Raw genomic sequence first — 26,821 nt, forward strand, 5'->3', positions numbered from 1 at the left:
GAACTTTACCGCCTCCTATGTGCACGAGGCATTAGTGTACACTTAAAATGAAATAGATAGTTTGAAAGTTAAGCCTGCCGCAGACGATACGTTTTTTCTTACTGGATTTCTAACTGGATTTTCTTACTTGCTACCGTACGGGCAATGGTACTGGCAGTGCTACTGGCCGTGGCTTCACATGGTGTGAGTTTTCGTACGGGCTGAGCAACTGAAATTTGTTTCATAGAAGCGGCACGCTTAAATATGGATGAGATAGATGAGATGGATGAAATTATTGCAACAGTTGTACATTGTCGTAAAATTGCTATTGCATTATTTTTAATTATTGAAAAATTGCGACAACAAAATAAATATCGCCGACGTTTATGGAGCCGACAGTCAATACATTCTTTAATGTCTTACTTTTACTGTGCTTATTATGGTAATTTGGTGTGTTTATCGCATATAAACATGGTTCCTATTAGTAGGCCTCTATTAAACATAAAATACTTTTTTTTGGACTATTTTGAAGTCTTTTCATTTTTGCACGACGTCATGTTTGCGAAGTGAATTCACGTTTGAACTTTGACAACACTTCGACAGTATAACCCAGTATAACCTATACAGACTGCGTCCTGATTGGCTTTCACAATAAACCAGTACAGAATCACGTAAGAAAAATAGGACATGATCTATTACAAAAATCCAGTACGCGAGCCAGTAGCGTAGCCCGTAAGCTACCCATTTCCAGTACGGGAGCACGTAAGGGTCAATGCACACAGGACGCGTCAACGCGTTACGCGTGGCGGATAGCCAATCATTCTTTTGCTTTCTTATTTCTTTCCATAAAAGCGAAAAAATGATTGGCTACCTCGCCATGCGTAACGCGTTGACGCGTATTGTGTGCATTGAGCATAAGACTGCCAGTATAGGAGCACGTAAGCAATCCCGTAAGAAAAAACGTATCGTCTGCGGCAGGCTTTAGCCAAAGCAAGAAGGAACGTTCTAGTGCAGGAATAGAAAACAAGTCTATGGCCGGTATTCATAGTCGATTCTTATATTTAAGATCATCTTAATTATCATCTTAAGATGCCATCAACCAATCAGAGAGCCGTATTAGCATCGTAAGACGTTACTTAAGACGATTTTGAAATAAGAATCGACTATGAATACCAGCCTATAATTCACTGGTTGATTCTGCTAAATATATAATCACTGGCCGCATTCAGAGGACTCAACAGTTGATTGAGCGCTCGCTGTTATTGGTATATTCTTCTAGATTATCCAATCAGACTTTCAGATTTAGAAGAGTCTGCTGAATACGGCCAATGGCTGTAGTCAATCGCAACGTGATCAAGGCTACGGTCCACTTGACGCTACAAATGCTTCTAAGTATTTTTTGATTGGTCAATTTGTAAAATTCATTGCTCCGATTGGTTAATCAAACGCTTCGAAGCATTTGTAGCGTCAAGTGGACCTCAGCCCAAATTGTGATCATGCAGGACGCTACCTGACGGAGCAATGTAAATGCCGAGCACGCGATCTGAGCTCTCAACAATGCATTCAGATTGATGCTTACTACGGATCGTCATAAGTTTGTTGTTACTGTTCGCCTACGCTGGCCGTAGATTGTTGCTCTCCTGTTCTCTGCGAATTCCCGGTACACCAAAGATGAGCGATGATGATCGTGATATTGATATTGAGAGTGACGTAAGTAGCACATACAGACGAGCTCTCCGGTAGAATTTCTCACCGAACAGAACTTTCATCTTTTTAGGATGGCGACGATTCGGATTCCAGACTGAGACACTCCAACAATACGCAGTACTATTCTCAGGTAAGATTATGTATCGTCCCTGAAATTTTTCTCCTCGGGTAATTATTGTGTTATACCAAGAATTTTTTTGCTCGATTTGCTTTCCCAATAACATCACAGTATTAAGATTAGATGTATCTAACCTCTTTTCCTTAATGCCATAATACGTTTACCAATTAATATTATTTATTGTTGTTTGCTGATATCTATATGCAATCAGTATAATCAGTAAAATAATAGTCTTTTCGGCTTTCAATAAAGACAACTATTTATTTTTCTGGCAATAAAGTGATTTTTTTTCCATTTAAAAAGGTAATTATTTAGAATAGGTGCTTCATCGAAATAATTACTAAAAATATACTTATTTGATGTAGTTTAATACAAAACGATAGAATATAGTAAAAACAATACTGTCTCACGAAGTAAATTTTTAATTGTAAAAGTTGAATCTTTAGGAGTTTAGGCATAAGATCAATTAAATGCAATATGAGCTGCATTCAGCAAAAAAAACAGCTTTACAACTGTTATAAAATGACTTAAAAACTTTAAAATAATTGATTCTCCTAGTTTTGATTTCTGTCAGATCTAAATATATAAATCAATTATATTAAAAAATTTTAGCACTTGTAAAACTGCTCACTTTTTTGCTAAATGCAGCTATTCATGAGCAATGGAGGGATCCCAATTTTAGTTTCAAACTTATTATTTAGGTATTATTCAACTTTATTTATCCTGTAGATATTTTTTGTGTATTATTTGACTTAAATACTTGATAAGACATTTTATGTGATGTTAGGCAGAGAAAAGAGCACATCATAATGCTTTGGAGCGGAAGCGACGGGACCACATCAAAGACAGTTTCTCCAGTCTTAGGGACGTTGTACCAGCTCTACAAGGAGAAAAAGTTGCGAGCAGAGCACAAATCTTAAAGAAAGCAGCAGAGTACATTAATTTCATGCGACGTAAAACTGGAGCCCATCAACAAGATATCGATGATCTCAGGAGGCAGAATGATCTTCTCGAGGCTCAAAGTAATTATTTCTTCTTTTAAGTTCTACATATAAACTGCGTATAACGCACACCTGCAAGAAAGGTAACACTAGTCAAAATTTTGTTTTATGTGCAAATTGTACTCTAAATTTGGCCTTCAATAAAAAAAAAAGGTGAAAGTTGAATTAAAAAGAAAAACACAAGAAAAATCAAAACATAATACAAATCAAAAGAATAATTCCTATGGGTCTAACATAACATTATAATAAAATTGATATTTACATTATTTTTAAAAAACTAGAAACAAACAATTTAGAAATTAAATCTAAATTAGAGGACAAACTTGTTATTCCCCATCTCTACTAATTGGAATAATTTTTAATCTTCTATCTTATACACATGCCTCAAATTAAAAGAAAATATCTACAGGATAAAATTTTACACATACTTATAATGCAAAATTCAATTTAAAATTAAATGTTTCCAAAATCTTACAGTAAAAGTTAATGAAAATATTTTAACCTTTTCTTTATTGAAGATCCAGACAACTTATATTGACCAAAAGAGTACCTAGGTACCCCTATTTTTATATGAAATTCTTAATATACACATACATTTGCACTTATGGTTTATAGGTATATACATATATAACTTTTTTCTACCAAAGAAGTTATCCTGGTACCTATATGTATTTTGTATAAGAATTCAAAGATTCATTGAATTCCGATATAATTTTTTCCAGAACTGGAAAATAACGCATTACTTGTAACGTCATTACCGTTACAATTACTTTTATTAGTAATGAATAATTAATGACGTTACATTTCCTTATTTATAACGTTAATAATAACACAGTAACATTTCGTTTGTTGTTACTTTGTACAATTTCTAACATTGTCGCGTAGATTGAGACTATGCAACTTCAGTGTTTGCTTAATGCTTATTTTATATTATAAATTGATTATTATATACAGGATATATATAGGAGGCAAACGTTTCATCTTATCTTTATTTCGCTAATAAAAATATTGCTAATATTATACAAACAATATAAATTAATCACAATCAATAAATAAAATACAATTTGAGAAACTTATCGCACGCATATAAGTCAAGCAGTTAAAAATGACTTTCTCATAAGTTGTCAATAAAATTATCATGATGCTGATTTTAACTTATGGCTCCTGAGTAGTCGCCGCGGCTATAATAAAATCGTGATGTCATAAGTGAGAAATCACACGTGAAAGTTTCTTATGTACCATTTATAAATGAAAATTGGGATAAAACAAAAAAAAACATTTATAAAAATAGGCCTCAGCTCTTCTCCGCCTCTCTCTCCCGACAGTCGTCAAAAGCACGTAAAGTGAAGCCTATTTAGGCAGGAAAACACATGGATGTTGAAAGAAGCAAAATATATGTTCACTCATAAAATTAAAAAGTAACTTGTGGCCCATTCAAATTTGGTAAATACGAGACAAGTCACAATGAAACACATAATAATGAAATGACATGAAAGACAAAATTTCATCGTCAATGTTTCACGCCTATTAGTTGTAATTTTTTCCCATAATAGTGCACCATAACACCGAATTCTCTGCAGACTTCAGGAATTTTAATGTCAAGAATAAAATAATAAAAATAGTAACATTTAATTTTTGAGTAATGATAACAAGTTATTTTTCTAAATTAACTATATATTGAATTTCTGTACAAAATACATATGGGTACCCTTCGGTAAATTAAGGATTAAAAAATTGAATATTACTCTTGTTTCTTTTTTTTAATTAGTTTATCTTTTTTTAATAGTTCGTTCATTAGAAAAAGAAGCCGTGCTCAATGGATGGGCTGACATGTGCGGGGTAAAAGCTGAATCAGTGGGCACGAGTGGGTACAACGACACTGAATCAGAGTCCTCCGACAGCGAAGCTGGTCAAGCGATCCAACAGCCAAAGAAGCTAAAGGTGGCTGGCCCGCATCATTGACAACACTTCGTACTTTCCCTTTTCTTAATATTTTATTTTCGTATGATGATCGTCTCTCGAGATATTTGTAAGTGATATAAATCGCGTGTGTATTGTGCGATCGTGCGTAGGTAGTTAGGTACTTATTTAAGTAAATCATTAGAGATCATGTTCTGTAGAATATTTGTAATATAGCGACACTCCTGACGAGTGAAACGATGTCCGAGAACGTACGGCGAGCAAAGATGACATTAAAAACGTCGGTATCTTGCACATTTATATTTCTAACTTAATGTATATAAAGTACATATTAAGCAAAAATATTGATGCGAATAAATTATATTCGTTTCGGTGTTTCGGTCTGTCGCAGATATGTTCGACTTCGCGCAGATTGCCAACAGAACATGGATAACAATAATTGATAACAAACCGAATATGTAGCAATATTTTTATTCCTCTATCATAAGTTCAATATTGCCTCACATCTCCGAATTAATTATTAATTTAATTCGATGTTCGATCTCGGAAATCGCTTTCAGAATTTAATTGCTACAACTGACTGTCTATTATCAAATTATAAATTAATATTGATCCAGTATCATAATTTTACTTGATTGTTAATGATTAATTATTCCAAACATGATACATGCGCCACGTCGATATCTTGATATTGTTTAGGACTATGCAATATTTGCTTAATAAAGTTTCATTTATAACGAATATTGTATTAAAATGTCGAGTAATCAAAAACGTTTAAATCAAGGGGTAAATTGATCAAAAACACTGATAAGGACAGTTCCACCAACTCCGATTAACCTAATCGATCGATTAAATTTATAAACTAAATTTGCAAACTCCAAAATTTAAAACTGACCACTATTAATCTAATAAGTTATTAATTTAAAGTATATTTTACATAAATAAGTTATAATGTGCAGACAACAGATGGGAAAAACAAAATACTATTAATTTTAAAAGTTGGTTTATGATAGCTGTAACTGTTGACTTAGCCGATGTTGTAAAAGTTGGAAGATAGGAAACTTGTATTACCATTTATAATGGCTGGCAATAATCTGTTGCTTTTGGCCATAATCGAAAAGTTGACTCAACTTTACTGGCTTACGGCCAATGAAAAGATCGGAAAAGAAGTAAAATTGATGCCATACTGCCATAAATTGGCAGTACATAAGGCGCGAAAATTTAGTAAAGTTGAATTATTTTGTCTTTTACATTTCTGCGTTTCCGTACTTTATTGTATGCAACTCTCGCATGTAAAAGAACAATCACCTTTTGACGTATTAAAAAAAAGTTTTAAAAGATGAACATTCAAATAAGCGACATTGATTTGGTTTTTTGGGCCGAACAATTTCGATACTTGTACAATAAAAAGTTGCTTTATAAACTGTTCGCTATCCACTGTCGTTATATCTTTAAATAAATTGTAAAAATTTTTCTTTATTTTACGTACACTTCAACGGTGTTTTCTCCTGATTTTCTTGATTAATCGTGCGTCAGCATTTGTAATTTATGCTAGCCTCAAAATTAACAAACAAATTCTACACATTGCAATTTCGAATAAATTCATATTTTTGTACAATTTAAATTTATTTATATTGACACTTTTAGGTTAGGTTAGGTTAGGTTATCGCAGCCGTAACCGGCGTACAGACTATTACAAATCGCCCCTTTACAGGCTTAATAGCTACGGCCACCGGATTTTGATAAGGACTATTATAAACCAACCTTAAGTTTTGCAGTTGACTATTCTCAAACTTAATCAGTCAAACAAGCTGATCAGAGTTGGTGAGATTTGTAATGAATATTTTATATTAATTTACAACATTACTGTTTACTTTATTAAAACGTGCTGCAAGTTATGGTATATGTATTGTTCCATAAGTAGACAAATTTCGACATACAATTAGAGTGTTACAATTGTAACATTAGAAGAGAGAAGTGTAACTAAATTTTACACGCAAATGTAGCTGCCATGATGTAACAGGAAATATTGATATAACAAAAGAGATAAGAGATTGAAGTGTCATTAGATTTATTTAGATTATTGACTTATTTTACAACAGGAAATGACACGATCCTAGTCCTGTTCGATTGTTTGAAGAGTTTAACTAAGATGAAAAGCAGATGCGATATATTAGCTGTTGGAAATTCTAGATACGACCAGCAAACGTGCCCGCGTCAACCTGTCCATTCCACTTCTCTACCCAGGCGTGCGGACATATTGAAGTGTAAACCCTCTTGAAGTATTGGCAAGCCTCGTAATTTTCGTTGTGCTTCTTCTTGCATCGTTGGAAGTCTACGAAGCTCTGGTAACAGTATCTACAGATTAACAGATTCAATTAAAAACACATACCAGCCTTCCTCTCTGCCCTAAAAAGTAAATACAAGCGCGATATGCAAATGCATCTCTATCATGTTTCTGGGACAAAATAACTGTCTTTTCCTTCTATGACTACTTTATAAACAACTTATAGTATGTGTGTATACATAGAAAATACTCAAAAAAATTAGTATCAAATCAACAATTATTGTTTCAAAAACAATGAAATGTATGAACTCCTAAAATTTCAAAAAAAATTAGCTTATAACTTTTCGTTTTAAAACACAGTTCTAAGATGATCAAAAATTGGTAATATCACGATATTAAATTGAAAATCAATTTAACAATTAATGTCAACAAGTATCTAAAAGTGAGAATTCTTCCCCCCTTAAAAAAAACTGTAAAAAATTTATTACAAATCTCAGCCAGGATAATTACAGTTTTTTAAAGGAGGAAAGAATTCTCACATTTAGATGCTTGTTTAATCAGTTATTATTAAATTGATTTTCAATAATATTACTAATTCTTGTTTAACTTAGAACTGTGTTGTAAGACCAAAAGTTATTCGGCACACAGTTTTGCGAATTTAAAAATATATATAAAATCACACAATAAGTATCAGCACGAAGATCTAGCTATAATCTATAAGGCGTTTCGTTTAATGTTACGTTTTCACATACGGGTCGACGTTCCATATTTAATTTGGTTTAAATCAATCTGAAGTACAAGAATTTTGTCACATTTATTTTTTTTTCAAGTATTAATACGATTAAACTAATATACTTGTACTAATCATTCTAATATGATAAAGTACTCGATGATAATTTGCATGCATAACAATGACATTGCATTTTATTATACAGATCTGAGATTTTTTTTTAGATTTCGTTCATTTATTACAGCAAAAATTGTCATTTTTGAGTTATCAGTAAAAAAAGTTTTTATATACAGGGTGTCCCAAAAAGCTCGCCTCTGGATTCTCTGGAAAATTCTAAAAAAAAAATCCTAATACAAAAACATCGAGGGTATAATGTTTTTCAAATTATTTGCGATTAAAGTTGATGAACCACAGAGCTGACATTTAGCGCGCTCAAGCATGGCGACATGACAAGGTACCACAAGAACTTTTCTTTTTATAAAAACTTTTATTTTTTGATATATTACCATAACAGTTCTTATCATATGAACATAGCAATGAATTGATTTTTATAAAACTTATAATATCCTTAAGAGGATAAAAGTAAAGAAGAGCTTTCTCGACGTCGGTTCTGCAAATCGCAGTAGATTATTTTTCGAGCAAGACCAGACTATCGTTCTTTGTCCATCGCATAGATCTGTCTTTGTTTTTTGATTGTTTCGCCATCTGCGAAAAGACCTATCAACTACTGTTGAGGACCATATTGCTCTGATGCTCTGTTTGACAGTTCAGCTTCGCTGAGCGAAATATGTATGTGGTAAAAACACATTAGGATATCTTTTTCGTTAGGTGTTTAGTCGTAATTTCACGCGATCAATGTTATTCGTGCATGTTTTCTGAAGTGCGTGTTTACTGTCATTTTATACGTACGAGCTACACAACTTCTGTATTAAGGTAAAGTTAACTTCAGGTGAATGAGCACAGCTATACAAGTGGATTTTTAATGATTTATAAATTTTTGTTCAATTTTTTTGTAAAATTGACTACAGCGCACTTTCTTTTTACGCATATTTCAATTCTAAAAAAAATTTTTGTAATTCTGTAACGTCAATTCGAAGATATTTAGTGCACTATAAATGTCGGTAATTCACGGTACTTTAGTATCCTCTTAACATTTTTGTATTGTGACTTTTTTCTTAGAATTTTCCAAAGAATCCGCTCATAAAAGGGGAGGCGAGCTTTCTGGGATATGTATATACATAAAAAAAAATATATATATATTAGTTGTAACTGCTGCCTCTTGACTGAATTTTTACTGCTTTTAATTGCTATTTCAGTAATTGTATAACTTATTTACTACATATTGTCTATAATGACTATTATATACATCATTATGAGATTCTTTGCTTCACATGGTGAATGACAAACTTGCTCTATGCTACTTTACATATGAATTGTTTGACCGTCACATTTAGAATTTTTTAGTTCATTAATTACTTGTTATTCGGTTGTGAGTGACATTCGCATGATTGTTTCATATGATGCAAAGAGCGTAAATATCGTTCCATTAAGGTTTGCAATTTGCTGAAGATGGCTTGAATTTAGTTATAGCATCATCTTATGTTTTTTGAATAAAATTAGTTATTCATATATTAGTACGTACGGAAAACTGCGTTGATTCTCACTGACTTTTTTAAACATTATATTTTCTAAATTATTGTTATACCAAAATTATATTTAAAAACAAAACTTTTATGATTTAAAGAAAGCATTGTTTTTGAATGATATTGTTGGCAAATTATTTTATATTTTTTTAATAAAATCCATAGCAGTGGCAAAAATTATTTCTTGAAAAAAATGACAAAACTTTTTTTATTCATAACAATAAAATAGAAATCAATAAGACAATATTGTCATTTGAGAGACTTGCTAATTTAAAATTTATCCAAAACAAAATCCATAATAAACTAGAAATCAATCTTCCAAAATTTTTCGTTAGTAATTTTGTTTTGAAAGATGTTGAATAGTAAATGTGAAACAGATGTATAAATAAAAATTTTAAATTGTTATATTTTTTTTATTAAATAAAAACAATATAAAATTTAGCAACATTTATAATTCCAAAGTTTTTAGTATAAAATGTTCAAATTAATTAGAATTATAAAAGACATAAGGTTCCAATATTATTAATTCGTTACTATTGGTTGGTTTCATGTATCTTTAAATTATAATAATTTGTATGATTTTCTAATTAAAGCAAAAATATTTGCACAAAGTAATATAAACATTTTTGTTATATAGCATATTAATCATTTTTAGTTTATTCCATTGGATAACGTTTGATACGATAAAAACCAAAATTTCGTGGATCCTTCCACTTACTGAACTTACTTTCCTGCAATCTCTATGTTTGTTGTAGTGAATGAGCAACATAAAAACATTGTGATCATATTATAGCAATATTGATTAATATTAATTTTGACAAAATCATTTGACTCTTACCTAGTTTGGTTCGTATTAGGGAACCTAGGATCATGCGGTGCGGTTGTCAACGTTTGCTCAGTGAGTTCCGAAAACTTCGTCATAATTGCGACGATATAGGACACTGTTCAACAAGCCATAAATTATTTAAATTTCTAAATCTCAGCACGGATTTGCATTGCGTTTCACCTTCTCTCTCCCTCTTTTTACGCCTGTTCGCTCATTAAAAGTAAATTCTACATGTTTCTCTCACTCTCTCGTCCGTTCATCTCTCAAAGCACACACGACACTGTATCACAAATGAGTCCGTTTCTCACGGCACTTCTTCTCTTCTCCGTTTTCTTTCGTTCAGATCGTTAACAAAGAATTCTTATATTGTTGAGCTTAATAAGTATAAAAGCTCACAGCAAAACAAAATGAACGAAAGATGTTTCTGAGAAGTGTATATTTTGCAGTTCTTTTTCTTAGAGATTAATGATCAATTACTAAGGTGTCTTAGAAGAAAAGTAATGAGCCAAAGTATGTAAAGACGGGACGACGTAAACTGTCGAAATTATTTGACCAACGGCCGCGTGTTATCCTCCTCCTGGCAGCAAACCTCTCGATACTTCTTCACTTCTGCCATGTACAGAGACCACGCGTCCTTCGGCTGCTCCACTGTCTGTTCTGTCTTTGGTTTCGCCACCATACCAGTCTTTAGGATCCTACCACCCCTCCTCTTGCCTACCATCAATGGTGGCGGTACCACGGGCTTTTCTTCCAATACGGAAGTAGTGGGCTTTTGCATAGTCGGCTGCATCTGCTCCTGCATCTTCTTAAACATCTCCATAAAACTACCGTCGTTCTTGAAAGCATTTGGTTGTGGGGCAACAGCGGCCGTTTGACGCATCACCGTCCCCGCTCCCCCTTCTCCATGCTCCTCCAGAGCATCAGACTCATAGGAGGTTGCTCTGGTGTGGTGCCTGCGACTCTCTCTGTACCTGTGCCTGTCCCTGCTGCGATTACGACTGCGACTCCGTCTCTTGTCTCTCGAACGGGACCGTCCGCGCGATCTCGAGCGCGATCTGTCTCTTCTGGAGTACTTGCGTGACCGCTCTCTATCACGATCTCGGTCTCGATCTCGGTCATTTGACCTGGATCGTCTGTGGGAGCGCACCGGGGATGATCGGGAGCCACTGCGACGGCGCTTACGTCGCTCTTGGAGTGGAGAGTCGTTCCTCGAGGATCTACTGCTCCGATGATGGTCCATGCCAGGCGAGGGCGAACGCCGCGTACTGACTCTGCCCTTGTGGTTGTCGTGTGTCGTGGTATAACCTGTGCTATACATGGGAGGCGAGGGCGGAGCGGGTGGCGATTCGGTATTCGATCTGCCGCTGCGTTCGTACCGCTTTGAGTCCATCATGCTGGTGGTGGGCCAAACCGAAGAACGTACACGGACGCACCTATAAGGATAGAAACTACCTTCCATGAGTACACGGCTCATTCCGGGTCATCCCGCCTTTATATGACTTGGGCGTTTTTTTTTATTTTTTTTTAAGTGTGCATTTGCGCGCGCGAGAGAGAGAAAGACAGAGAGAGAAAGATACACAGGCAGACTTAGAGTGAGAGCGTGACGTAGTCAGATAGCCCAAATAGACATGAACAAATAACAAAGGATACTTTGTTTCGATTCAAGGGCATTGCCTGTGATTATGAAGCTACGATTTAAAAAGTATCATCATGATAATCGCACTGTTTAGCAGTGTCTCGAGGAAGTTATGAGAGGACATATGTCTCGAGGAGATAGACATTGATCTTACAGCAACTTTGCTTTACACATGTATTATCTGCTGTTATCAAGTACCATAATTATTTGAAATGCAAAACACATTCAAAAGAGAAAGAAAAAGAGAAACAAGGATGAAACAGCATCCTGAATCCTCCAGAGGAATTTAGATTTTGATCAAACCCTACATGTCGCCAGTTAGTCCCAGGAACTTTACGTCCTCGAGATTGATAAAAACGGGAAAGTGGAGGGGATGAGCGCTTACAAAACAAATTTCACGTTTTGTAGAGGATGGGGAGTCTCGTTCCCGCGGGATTTCGGACATCGAGAGGGAAGGAGAGGAGGAAACGCGAGTCGACGGCTTTCCTCGAGATCTACTACCGGAATAGCAATACCCTCCTACGGCAATCTGCCCCGCACGTGCGGACACAACCGCACGTCGAGCATCTCGCTGGGCTGCCTTAAGTAACGCTAATTATTTGTTATGCGTAATACCTTAATCAGCCGTGCGGTTGAGATCAAAATGGCCACTAAGAAACACTGCGCCAGACGACGATCTCGTTACGTCATGCACCTCGAGAAGAGTTCCTCGTCAGCGGAGCGAAGTGCGAACGTGCGAGAACAGTCCACCACAAACGATGCAGAACACAGAGAGGCGTCCCGCACGATCATAAAATCCATGCTAATGTTCCATTGGTTAGCACAAGGACGCCACTGATTGGCTATTGTATAGGGATTTTCTGACCGAAAGTGAAAAATTTCAGTATATATAATTATTGACGGTCGATAATGAGAGAGATATAAACAAATGTTTGATTATCCAAACAGCACACCTTTTATATAAAATATTTATTATATATTTATATTTATTTTAATGTTTTATAAATATTTAATATATATTTTTGTGGTCTTCAACGCATAGGATCATAAATATTATTTTTAACAGATTATAAATATTTTTCATAAGTATTACAAAAATATTTATTATATTCAATATTTTTAAAATGTTTATTAACCATCATGATAATGGCTTTTTGAAATATTTTTCTTTATTTATCTAATTTATATAAAATTTTTAATGTCAAAAGTCCTATTAGCAAACAATAATTATATTTTAAATGTTTTTAAAACATTTATTATTTATGCTTTTTAAATATTTAAAAAACATTATCCTCTGATTTCAAATGGGAGAATCAAAATAAAAATTATGAAATAATTTTAATTTACAATAATATTCGCACAAAATATATTTATGTATTGCATACGCGAAAATAATTTGTAAACATATGTAATATGTTTTATTAGGCTGATACAGCTACTTTAGCACAATTCAATAAACTTACATAGAAATTTAGTGATCTTTTGTTGCTAATTTATTGCTCAATTCCCAAATTTGTTGCTCCACCCGCAACCTCTAAAAAACCACCCCAAACAGTTATACGTTAGCAAAAAACAATAACATTGATAATTAACGAGATATCTCGACTGATTATGTCTCCCCAATTTTGCTCGCGTTTTTCAACAAATACGATTTTGTTGCTCCATCCTCGACCCTTGAATAACCATCCGTAGCTGCTGTATATCAGCAAAATACCTCAAAACTCTGAGTAGATAATATAATACGCTTTTTTGTGTTACATTGATTTTAAATGGTTTTTCACTTATTTTCTTCACAATGTTTTAAATTTGTTATGCAGTGTTATTGCAATCAATGTTTATTACAATGACGTTTTAATTTAAATTTATTGTTAAAATTTATATACTTTTTTAGAAACAAAATCAGAAAGACGTAATCAGTCGAGATACCTCGTTAATTATAAATTTTATTGTATTTTGCTAACGTACAACTGTTTAGGGTGGTTTTGCAGAGGTTACGGGTGAAGCAACAAATTTTGGAATTGAGCAACAAATTAGCAACAAATTAGTAATTAAAGAATTTGTATTGTTTTTTTATTTGTTTTTTATTTTTTTAAATGGCTGTGCTAGCTTTAATCTTAAGTCAGCACAGCCACTATTTTCTTTGAATCGGTCAACAAAATCCGGAAGTGAGCAACAAATTAGTAACAAAAGACCCATACAGCACAGAAAATTGCAGCAACATTGCAGCAATGTTGCAATGTTGCAGATTGCAATGCAATATTACGGAGACATTGCAGAAACATAAATTAACAATATGCTTGCAACATCGCATGGCATATGCCAGTAATATTCCAGAAACATTGCAATATCATAATTTTTTAATAAAGTAGTAGCAATAAAAAGCCAAAGCAAAATATTCGCGTATATTAATATATTAATTTAAGGGGTGCGCACGATTGGACACCACACGTTTGGACACCACCACTCACAGCGGCCAATGCCTAGAGTTTTTCCGTTGATTTGGTTAGATGAGTCAAGATGATTGGTTGGTGTCCAATTGTGCTGTGTCCAAAAGAGTGTCACCCTTAATTTAACTCATCCATATTCATTCGCATTTAGCAAACTAAGGTCGGGCGACGTTACTAAATTTTCCGCTGAATCTCTACATTCCCTGACAGTACAACCGTTCATACTATATCGACTGTAAGTCGACTCATCCAAGTCGGCTTTCAAAATTAACTGCAAATCGACTTTGCATAGACGTCTGCAGACATCTTTCAAATGTTGACTCTAAATGTAAGACGTCTAAAAAAGGGCATGCGGTCCCGTGGTGCTATGTGCATCATATTATTATTAAGAAACATAAATATTTATATCAATAGACGAAATAGATCCATATATGAAGAAACCTCGATCTACAGCCCAATGAACGAACAATATTTTTTAATTGTTTTTTTAATAAAAATTTTTTCATATTTAATTTAATTATTGTATTATATTGATACATATTTTCTAATTACATTTTTATTTAAACAAATAACAGAAAAGTTATTCCAAATGCTATTCTGCATTTCCGAAATTAGTAAAAAAAATTATAATTTTATATTTGTTTATATAAATATTGTGCTTTAATTATACATATTTCATTTTTTCGATAACGTATATTGACCTGATCTACCAATTATATACACATATTAGCATAAAGTGTTCACAGGTCATCATGAGGTATCAATTCGCAGCGATCACGGAAGTCAATCAACGTTTACCAGAGTCGCAACTTGGATGGATGATCGCTTGGAAATTTCTGAAAAAGATTCCCGAGATTTTTTTTTGCGAAAAATGTTTTTTAAAACGTTACTCAAATATTGTTTTGTTCATTGGAATTATGTGCTGTAATAATATTTATGTGAATATTTTGGAAAAATGGGATGTTTCAACGCAATATTTCAAAGCGGACATCTTAATGTTGCTGCAATCTTCCAGCAATGTTGCAGCAATGTTTCGCAATCAAAATGCAATATTACAATGTTTCAATGAAATCATTCTGCAATGTTCCTGCTATCTCTCTGTGCTGTATGGGGAGCACTAAATTGCTGTGTAAGTTTTATTGAATTGTGCTAAAGTGACTGTGTCAGCTTAATAGACGTGTTAATTTACGTTATGACGTAAACAATAAAGCTATCGATTGAGACTACTCAGAACTTGATAGGTTCAGCCATTATTAAGATCTGATACCGTTTGTTTTCTGTTTCTGAACTTCCAGAATTAGTACACTTAAAATGAAATAGATATATGTTTGAAAGTTAGCGAAAGCAAGAAGGAACCTATAATCTCGCATGCTTGGAACTCGCTGAATCGCGTAAAAGAGGGTCGGTCCGCTTCGCTTGCACATTAACGCGCGACCGCACCTCTTAATTTAAATATTGTAATTATAATCTTATAGTTTATCGCAAAACCATGGCTACAATTTTTTTCATTTTCTTTTGATAAATTTCAAATAAACTTTATATGTTCTTCTAGTTTCAAAGAATTTTTCTGAAATAAAAAATCGTCTTTTGTCACTAACAACAAATAAAAAATTATAATATTATGTACATAATTAATGAGTAAGTGCTTAGCGTGTCTAGATTTCACAAATTTAATAACTTTTGGTGTCTCTTAAAGTATTACTTAGGATATATTTTGGCCAATTTGAAGATTCTCATAATCTCTGATTATACAGTTATGGGTTTAGTTCGGATTTAGTTCTTTTTATTAAAAATACATAGTTTTCATCAAAATTTTAAATTTATTAAAATAGTTAACAATTATTATTAAGTAATAATTATCAAAAATTATTCAGTACGTCAAACGAATATACATGCATAAAGAAAGATTCTAGAATAATAGAGTTTTTTCAATACTCTTTTCATTTAATTTCATTTTTCATTTTTCAACACTCTTACACATATATGTTAGAATTCAAACAATACATTCCAATAAATCTCCAAAAAAGAACAATATTTGACTTTCTGTATAAACTATCAGCTCATAATTTATACATAAATTCAAATATTGTTTATTTTTGAGAGATTTATTGGAATGTATTGTTTGAATTCTAACATGTAAAAATGAAGAAATGTAAAAAGAATTGAAAAAACTGCTATTTCAGAATGGTTCAAATTATTTTCCAATATGACTGGCATTTTTACGACGATTTTTTAAAAGATTTTTTTATTCAACATCAGATATTTAAAATATTAATTTCTAAAGTAAAATGGCAACATCTACACCGCACTAAATATTTCCATTTAAGCTAAAAGCATTCCAATTGAATACAATTTATCTCACAATTATAGATTTTCATGAGTATTAACGAAATTTTCAAGAAATCAAAATCAACCCAAAAACTGTTTTAGGGAGGGACTACCCTTTTCCTTTATCAAGATAAAACTATATAATTTTGTCTTTTATCTTATATAAACTGAAATTAAATCATCTTCATCTTACCTAAGATACATTTGCATGTAATTTATCTTATCTTTATCTAAATAATTTCAAGTTATTTAAGTGCAACACTGTAAACAATACATGCATAATTATGTTTAATGACTCCTGAATACTGGACGCAATAACGCGCGGCGGAAGTTGCCGCAGTTACCAACTAAATTTTCCATTGCGCGAAAAACATTAAATTCAATCCAACTTTGATTATTTTTTGCGTCGCTTCTTGCCGTGCAGTAAGCATTTCTGCATCTAGTATAAAATAGCCAGGAGCCGTAAGTTCTCATTATATGAACATTATTTAAATAAAGAGCTCGACAAATTTTATGTACAGGAGATGAAACAACCTAGCAGTCTTGTAATTATTGTGTACAATGTCAACGCAGATCCTAATCTATTTCTGTCAACAATCTGTTGTATAATTGAGTTAAGCTAATGAAAAAGCACCAAAATAATGGCGTAATACATTTTATGAAAAATTTGGTGCAAGTATCTATAATTGAATTGTAATCTACAATATTCTACACTAACAAAACATTGTATGTTTCTAAATCAAAAGTATGCAAGTTTATAATAAGCATAAAAACGCAACTATTTTATATAAAATGGATGCTAAATTAACATTCGCCAAATAAACGTTTTTAATTATTGCTTCCACAAATAATACAAATAATTTATATATATATTGTATTATATTTTGTATTATTATATATTGTACTATTTAAATAAAACACAATTTTTTACAATTGTGTTTAAGAAGTTCGTATATATATATTTCAAAAACGAATTTGTGAGAATGGAAGAATTCAAGCTCTAAATTAATTAATAAAGAATCAAACAGAATGTTTCAAGCTTTACTTGTTTATCCTCAATCGTACATGAATTTGCATACCTAAGGATTTACAATAACATACAAAGTATACTAAAAATAAAAATATATAAATTTAATATAATAAACAAAGTCTAATGCTACAACGTCAACAAAGCAAAAGGCCACAGACTGCTAGATGAATGTGGAAAAGAAAAATAAGTATATAAGTAAGAGTGTAAAGTATAAAAAGAATATTCTCACTTTCCTCACTGTAAGTTGAATCATATAGATACGTCAAACAATAAAATGTGATGTCTAAAAATAGTTCTTCGTTGACGAAGCGAGAAAGATTTGCGTCAGTAAAGCATGTGACGAAACAATGCAAAGTATATCAAATTTTTGTAAAAGCCTAATGTTTAAAATAAAAACAAAAAAATAAAACGCGTTTGTCTCAATTAATAAAGCTTCTCGTTACAAATAGTAATTTAAAAAGTTTGAAAAATTATGCGCCAAACTAATTTTTTACTGGAAACTATTCATATATGTAATTGCACTTATGCATTTGTAGCAAAATGGTAACGTATTGCTATATTGTAAAATATATACAACAACAATATGACATTATAATGGCTACATTTAAATTATTTGTAATTTTATGCTATTGTATAAATTATAATAGCACCATAAAAATATATATAAATTTGTATCCTATGTACGTTTATCTATCTAAGAAAGTTATACAAGTCGGATTATAATTATCTTTTCATTTATACATTTGCATTACTTTATTATTGTCTTCTTATAATATTAAAAATAATATTAAAAATGGCTATAATCTCTTTATTTATTAAACTCTAAAAAAAAGTAAATTTATTTAATCTATAAATATATCTCTAAACAGTTTTACGATTTTTAAATGAATTTATGTTAATTAATTCTCTGAAAATAGCGGTGCGTATATCGAAGAATTAGAAAATTAAAAAAAAATTATATGAAATATTATTTGAGCATTACAATATTATATATATATGTGTATATATATGTATATTAATTATTAATTCTTTTTTCTACAATTTCATATATATATATAAGTCAGTAAGAAGAGTCAACTTTTAATTTTCATCAGTCTGCTTGTCAAACAAATAATATTATCGTAATAATTATAGTTTGCATTGTGTTATTATAAAAACAAATAAAATATAATAATAAATTTAGTATAAATATAAAACAATTTCAAACGTAATCGATCGACAAAGCTATTAAACGTTCTGTGAAAATAACGCGTCGACTATAATGACCCGGCATTAAAATCTCCTGACGTCACGCCTGCCCGGCGTCGATATTACTTTCCGATGATGCCAGTAAACCTGGCTCTATCATCCTTGACTGACAATGAGCACACTAACTTTAGTATGTTATTTGTATGAATTTACTTACAATAATTAACTGTTTGAATATTCCAGTTTAATTTTCTTTTATTACTGTTTGCAACAGAAGTCTGTTATAAGTTTCACTATTAATAAGCAAATGAGATAATTATTTAACTATTATTATTGCACTTTGAAAATTTTCTGATAGATGGATTAATATCAAAAAATGTTGATGCAAATTTTGTGAATTTAATTTTCTCAGAAGAAGTATATAATTAAATTATAGTGATGTAAGTTTAAATGTCTACAAATTTAATTTTATACAACCAATTTGTATCAACGTCAAAATCTTTTCTTTCGATCGTGAGGATATCGGGAGCATCGGCGAGTAAGAAATTCGTGCTTCTGTAATTTGCGGCGGAAATTTGCGGAAGTTGTTTTGTAACACGGAGAAATGCGTCGCCGATGAAGCAATTTCACATCGCGGCGATGTGACGCGGCGTCATGAGGTACATCTCTCCCTCTGCCTCCCTATCTTATCGCGACGTGGTCCTTGGAGTTCTTCAGACCGAAAGAGGAGGGAACCGCGCACCAAGCTCTACGCTGTGTGCGAGTTTTGACCTTGTGGCATTTGGTACCTGTCCGTACCAGCCGACGCGCATACAACTCCACACCCAATCCCACAAGCACGCGAGCAAAATAACCAAGTACCATCTCCTTCTCTCGTTCAATTCTCTCTTTCCTTTTCACTCGCTCACTCGCTCACTCGCTCGCACGCTCGCCGGCTCTTTTCTTCTTGCTTACCTTTCCTCTATTCACTCGCTCACGCAACTCGCGCGCACGCGTACACCGCCGAGCCCTAATGGCGACGTAACGGGGACGTCAACCGAGCCATACGACCACATACGACGCGATGGTAACAAAGCTGATACTCGCGCATCGTGAAGTTGCAGCTTGACCTTTGACCACACCACGCCGCCGATCTGATTTTGCTAAGGACACTGATTGCATCGGAACTAGTGGAAGAAATCGCTCCTTCCGGTTTCTTACAATGCACGCTTAATATATAGGCTAAAGCTGGGTTACTGACCGTTTTATAAAGAATATGCATAATTTATTTACAGCTCATTAAATAGACTTGTTCTTCTCCTTCGACTAATAAAGTAAAGAAAGTATACTTTTCACAGTTATGATGTGCATAATTTATTACGAGCCGGTGGAATTTGACATAAATTGATCTTTAAAGATTGTAATATAATCAATGGAATATCAGATGGAAAATTGAAATTTTATTATTGTGATTTATTTTTTATATTTATAATCTATATGTTACAATAATTTATGATCAACAATTAAAGATCGTAAAAAAATATTTCGCATATGTGAAAATCAGTAAAAACTGTAACTTTATTTATAAAAAGAATATGTTTAAACTGTACAGCTTTAATCTTTTTAACACTATATCCGCTGAATTCTGTCACTATGGTATATATACTTTAACACAAGATCATGAATTATTATGAAGTGTCAGTTCCTATGATCTCAGAAGTTAAGCAGTGTTGACGGCGTTCCTGCTTTGAATAAGTGACCGCTTGGGAAATTCTCAAAAAAGAACATAGAGAAGAAACTCTGAGAAACAATTACAGGGAAATTTTTTTATTACAATATTTTTATGTTTATTTTATAAAATGTTATGCTAATCAATAAAATTTATTTTAACAATATAACTAATTTATTTTAACAATTATTCATTGAAGTTAAAACATTTATTTACTATTAAAAAACATTTTTTTCAAATGTTAAAACAAACATTTTTCGAAAATTAGAAAAGTAATCTTTCAAATAATAAAATAAATTTTTAAATGAAAATAAGGAAATTCAAACTTAATCCATTAATTTTAACATGTTTTAATGTTTTTGAAAATGTTTCCTAAATATTTTAAGAAATTTATTGATTTAATGAGAATTTAAAATATTTTGATTAATTAAGTCAATTAAAAGAACAAATTTAATAAATTAAATGTGCAAGTTTAATGATGTTTCGACTCTACAATATCAGCTAAAGTTATTAAAATTTGTAAACTGAAGATTTTTTAAGTTCTTTTTTCTTATTTAATGACAACTTTTGATAGCAAATATCCGAATTTTGGTTCGAAACCGCGAAGAAGAAAACAACGAAATATTTAGCTTCATATAACAAGAATGTTTCTATTTTGCTGTAAAAACACTTAATTTAATTCGTAATGCTATTTTCATACTAAATTTGCAAAAATTTGAATGCTACAAAATACAATTTTACATAAGAATTGAGAGCTAATAAAATAATTTAAAAGTAACTTTTAAATAATAAGAGAATTATCCCTACATTTTATACAAATACTCAAATGTAATAATAGGACAATTTATGAAAAATTAAAATTTTTTTAGTAATACTTTAAAATATGACACATACCTTAAATCAAGGATATTCAAGCTGATGTGAGTTAACAAACTCAAATATTCAATGCACAATACTTACAATTATTTACAGACACAATATTTATATTTGCAATTAATTATTTTCAATTTTAATTATTTACATTCTTAATTAAATATTACCAATAGAAAACATGTTATATCGAAATTAAAAATATAGATAAAAGTTAATTCTGCTCAATAAAGAACATATATTTGTTTCTATTTATAAAAAATACATCGGAAAATACATGCAAATATCTTAGACATTTTAGAGTTAAATTTTTTCTTAGTGATTACTTAGTACTGATTTTCCTACATTTTTCCTTAAAAATTAAAAAAATTTATAAAAGTGTATTTCCTATTTTATATTAAATAACTCGAGGAACCACATTTTAAATCAGAGTTCGGCAGAAACGCACATTTTGGCCGATTTTCAGCCAGCGCTATTCCCCTTACTTCATCAACCTGCACACAATCTAAATGTCAATCGGTTGGATTGCGTGGAAAGTAATGAAGTAAGGGAACAGCTTTAAACTGAAAATCAATCGAAATGTGCATTTTGCCGAGGTCTGTTTTAAATAATGATTTATTCTATTAAAACAAAGTCTTTCTCAAATGAAACAAAAGACAGAACATTACATATTCATAATATCCAAATAACAAACTGATGTTGTTTATCGTCATTTAACAAAATGACAACTATGGCAACATTTTAACATCAAAACGATGATAAACAATGTCAGTTTGCTATCTATCATTTTCAGAACAGCACTGGTTTTTCAGTCATTTATATCTTGGGTTAAATTACTGCTTAAAAATTTCAACACACTTGAAATTTTTTGCATCTCACAAAAAATTAAATATCTTAACTTAAAAAATCGTAGAGAAATTTTCAAAAATGCAGAAAGGAAGAATAGAATCTGTCTTTTAGTTGTGTTTCTGCGAAATTTTGTTTCTAAATTACGTTGGGACAAAAGAAATGTTTGTTTACTACATGCTTGATGCGTATAAATTCTTTTAAAACCCTATTTTATACTTAACTTTTCGTAAAAAATTGCGTACGAGAAAATCTAAAAAGGTATACTGAAACTTTTGCGCAATATTGCATCTTGAATCAATATTGTACACGCGTTTATTTATAAGAAAGTAAAAAATATTTTAAATCTAAATGCGGCAAAGGAAGTAAATAAACATTGCTTAGCATCTTGTGTAGCATTCAGACACTAGTATTTAGATTTGTTACTCAACTGTTATTCGATTTTGCTGAATGAACTCCGCATGTAACCGGTTCGCGGATAAATCGACTTAATGATTCGAAGAGATCCGGACATCTCAGAAGCGGAGTTACTTTGGTACCACATGACATCGCACGAGCCGGGCGCATTTACGTCGCGGGACAATGGAAAAGGTCGCGCCGCAGCGGTGGCTGTGGCATTTGCAGCGTTCGTCACTAATAAACGTGTTCACAAGAAAATGCGCAACGTATCGGGCCGAGTCGAAAGGCACGGATGGGTACAGGCAGTATAGGCCTTTTCGCAGGAGAAACGGGACGGGGAATTCCCCGAGAAAGAAACGGGCGAGTGTATATCTATGCGCGATCACGCTCATTGATAGTTTTCCAGCCATAGCTGTACGATTGAAGATAATTTTAACCTGCACGTCAAAGTATTATGCACACTTTATTTTATATTCTTAAATTACATAAGTCAATTTATAAGCTGAATTATAAGGTACATGAGCTGACAATAAAAGACTTTCAATTTATTTTATTCTTTACAAATTCTATGTAAAAGCTTCTTATTTATTCTACTTATTTAATTTTTATAAACTCTGTTAAATACGGTGTTTTAAAAGTAAAATAAATTAAATAAATAAAAAACTTTATTAAATAAATTTTGTAAAATTGTATTTTTGAAAATTATTAAATAAAGATTGTTAATATTATAACAAATTAAGTGAACCTTCTTTAGCTCAGGTAGAACGGTTCTTAACAATTAAAACTTTTAAAAATAAGAGCAAACAATATTTTATAAATTCTAGAGTATTAAAATTTCATATGACTTATAAAAAATTTATGAATCAAAGATCAATGAATCTAAAAAAAAATTTTAATTTAATATTTTAAGTGTCAAAGTAATGAAGAAATTCAAATTTAATAAACAGCATATTCTTAATAAATCTAGCAAATAAGAATTATAATAAATATACTATTTTTAATACTATTTATATGAAAAACATTGGGTAAGTTGGGTTCATATGCCAATTTATAACTCTTAATTTATCAAGTAATAAATATTATGTATATATATAAAAGAAATGAACTATACCAAACTAAAAACTTTGTACTGTCTACTTCATAACAGCACATAAGATCTAATAAATATCGTGATATCGTACGTAAATATACGTACGATATTATGAATTGTACGAATATTCGATATCTAAAAGATTCTAGAATATTCATACGATATCTTGTGCTGTTAGGGTTACTATTACAAAAATTAGAAACATGAAATATTTATTTTCTTATTTTTGAGAAAAGAAACTTTAAGAAACACTTGCATTTTTGCCGTTCATATAACAGGACTGGTATACGTATATAGTTATTCATGTGTGGAATATACAACGCGTAGATAAATAACAAATAATATTTATAAATCAGATATAAATAACATAATAACAGTTTATTATTATACATATATTAAATATATATACAATGTATTAGATATTTATCTGAGATTTATGACTTACATTTTCTAGCATTTACATTAAAGCAATATACATTCGCCGAAATATTAGACAAAGAAAAAAAAGATAAATCTAAATAAAAGATCTCTACAGAGAATATTTTATTGTTATATTAATACTTAATTTTGCTTTTACAATTGTTAATTTAAAGTTCTTCGACTTCTTTCTTAATATCATGCAACAAGTCGGATACGATTGCACGTCAATTAAGCCAGTTTGTCTGAAAATGCGCTTCGTCAGATGACAAGGTCAACCAGTGGCATCATATCCAACGATTTCCCTCGATGTTTCCTCGCCTCACGATTTAAAGACGGTCATCGAACGCGAACAATCATCATCGCGGATTGTCGTTTCTTTCATCGTAGCCGTTTACGAACACGTAATGAAGCTTCACATGGTGGGGAGAGGAAATGCAGAGCAATTTTCAGTTACATCGCATGGAATTTTCCAAATTCGCATACCGACGCGGTGGCGAACGATTCAAGGCAAACTCTCGGAAAGGAGATTCAAGAACTCCGAGAATCCAAAGTTACCGCATGACGTAATTAAGTTGGGAATAATAATAAATTCGAGGATCGCCGCAAAGTATTGCGTGCCGATAATATGTAAATTGCAGAGTGGAAACGTAAAACGATCAAATTGACAATAATTTGGAGTAAATAGAAATAATTTCAGTTTTTTCCTAAACTATCTACATACCATTTTAGCAGTATAAATCAGCGATGCAGATTACACAGAGCATTGCTAAGTTGAAAAATTAGTTCTCGGAGATAATCTTCCACTTTGAGACGTATTACGTACGTATAATAATTGATCAATATACATACATTTGCTGTCTACTTTATGTTAGTTAATATGAGATCTCTACGTCAGTTAGATAAAGTATAAGTAATGAAATGAAAATTAGACACTTTTTTATATAAACAATTCTGGAGACCTAGACTTCAGCGACATTTAAAATTTCTTTCATCGTAAATAAAGGAATTGCGCTCTACGCGTTTTGCCGTCCTCGTGAGAAAGTTTCCACGGAAATCATTCTCTCTTTTGGCGCATAATCGCATAAAACGCGTCGCTTGAATTAGGGGACTGAGCCCATGAAAAGTCGCGCGACCCTTCCGACTTTCGTTTCGCACGCTTGAAACCGTGCTTGTTCACAATTTTACAGTTGATTACATTTTCAAGACGTAAATTAATCGTTTTCTAAATTATTTTCTTATTTTAATTTTTCATTTATTTATTTAAAAATAATAATCTGCGTCGATTATACGTGCATTTTTTATGTAACATTAATTAATAATATGTTTTCAAAATATTAAAAATTGTCTTTATAAATTATTTCACCCAAACAGTTCTATTATTTTTATTCAATCTATTGCTCTACGTTGCAATCTACGTTATCTAGAGTTATCTTTTATTCAATTAATTACTTACACTTTATTTATTCTTCTCAATGTAAAGTAAACAATAAAATATGTACAATCAAATATTTAAATTTTACTATATAAATTTATGTTCTTATTACTCTATGATTTTTTACGAAAACAAAAACAACTGTTTTATTTTATTTTAATATAATATGCTGATATTGCGTTGAATACTATTAATGTATCAATGGTACGTATCATTGTGAAGATCGACGTAAATAAAAAACGCGATACAGATGTCGCAAAGCGCACATTTGTACACATAACATACGCTATAATGATTTTAAAAGAATTTCGTATGAGATATTAGCTATATTATTTAATTTGGCTATATATGATGAAAATAAACGTACACAAAAATGTAATAAAAATATTGATTATAAATAATGTGCTGATATAACAAATATTTTTTTCCATTCCCCATTACAGATAAATAAAGTAAGAAAAAATATTTTATGCTTTTTCGTAATTTTAAATATAAAAAATCGCATATAAGTTTTTTGTATATATGCGAATCTTTGTATTTAAAATTATAGAAAAAGACATTAGGTATTATTAATGAATGTACCCACTTTTTACCATAGGAGCACGATTTACCGACGGATACGTATTTCTAACATATTATATTAGAAATTACAAATGCGTACTCCTATAGTAAAAAGTGGGAACATTCATTAATAATCACCCTGTATAACCTTTCTCGCTTTATTTAGATCTGCTGTAATAAAGAAAAAAAAAATATTTGTTTAATGCGTCTACACCTTCAAAAATTATTTTGAGTATCATAATTCGAAGAATTAGAAAAATTAGAAATTGTACGTAAAATTGCACAAGAAACATTATTTCAACACTAAGAGCTGGCTGTATATTGGCCCTTTCTTGATTTTAATTTTATTATTTACAAATCGTTATTTTAATTTTAATATTAACTGTAATTTTGAGTATCCCTTTGTATATACTTTGAGTATATGCATTTTAATACTCTTTACACGCACAAATATGCGTTCATGGAATGACGTGTTATGATACTGCAAAATATTATTATGTTATGATATATTGATGTATGCAATATCAATTACCGTTTTAGAAGCAAACAGCATGAAATTGATTTAAATTTTTAAAAAATGATTAATCTACTAAAAACTTTAATTTGAAATGAAAATCTTTTTTTATCTTATAAATTCGCTTCTTAATTTTAATCT

The 26,821-nt window shown here is 31.5% G+C and overlaps 2 protein-coding genes across 3 annotated transcripts; one reads left to right on the forward strand and one right to left on the reverse strand.

Moving 5' to 3' along the window:
• The first annotated feature begins 1,447 nt into the window (after positions 1–1,447).
• Positions 1,448–5,499, forward strand: LOC105194105 (protein max). Its single transcript, XM_011158836.3, has 4 exons — positions 1,448–1,689; positions 1,757–1,816; positions 2,592–2,826; positions 4,592–5,499. Exons 1-4 carry the CDS (start codon positions 1,651–1,653, stop codon positions 4,765–4,767), a joined length of 510 nt encoding a protein of 169 aa, XP_011157138.1. The 5' UTR covers positions 1,448–1,650; the 3' UTR covers positions 4,768–5,499.
• Positions 5,500–6,579: 1,080 nt separating this feature from the next.
• LOC105194104 (cytochrome c oxidase subunit 6B2) lies at positions 6,580–12,632 on the reverse strand. Of its 2 annotated transcripts, XM_026138127.2 has the most exons (3): positions 12,463–12,626; positions 10,224–10,326; positions 6,580–7,083 (listed from the first exon to the last, which is right to left on the reverse strand). In XM_026138127.2, exons 2-3 carry the CDS (start codon positions 10,304–10,306, stop codon positions 6,915–6,917), a joined length of 252 nt encoding a protein of 83 aa, XP_025993912.1. In that variant the 5' UTR covers positions 10,307–10,326; positions 12,463–12,626; the 3' UTR covers positions 6,580–6,914. The 2 variants fall into 2 exon arrangements, with proteins under 2 accessions (XP_025993912.1, XP_039312354.1); XM_039456420.1 differs by lacking the exons at positions 6,580–7,083; positions 10,224–10,326 and adding an exon at positions 10,550–11,644 and having other exon boundaries at positions 12,463–12,632.
• Between the last annotated feature and the right edge of the window lie 14,189 nt (positions 12,633–26,821).

The sequence above is a fragment of the Solenopsis invicta genome, chromosome 13 (assembly GCF_016802725.1).
Source record: "Solenopsis invicta isolate M01_SB chromosome 13, UNIL_Sinv_3.0, whole genome shotgun sequence".
Classification (NCBI taxonomy): Eukaryota; Metazoa; Arthropoda; class Insecta; order Hymenoptera; family Formicidae; genus Solenopsis; species Solenopsis invicta.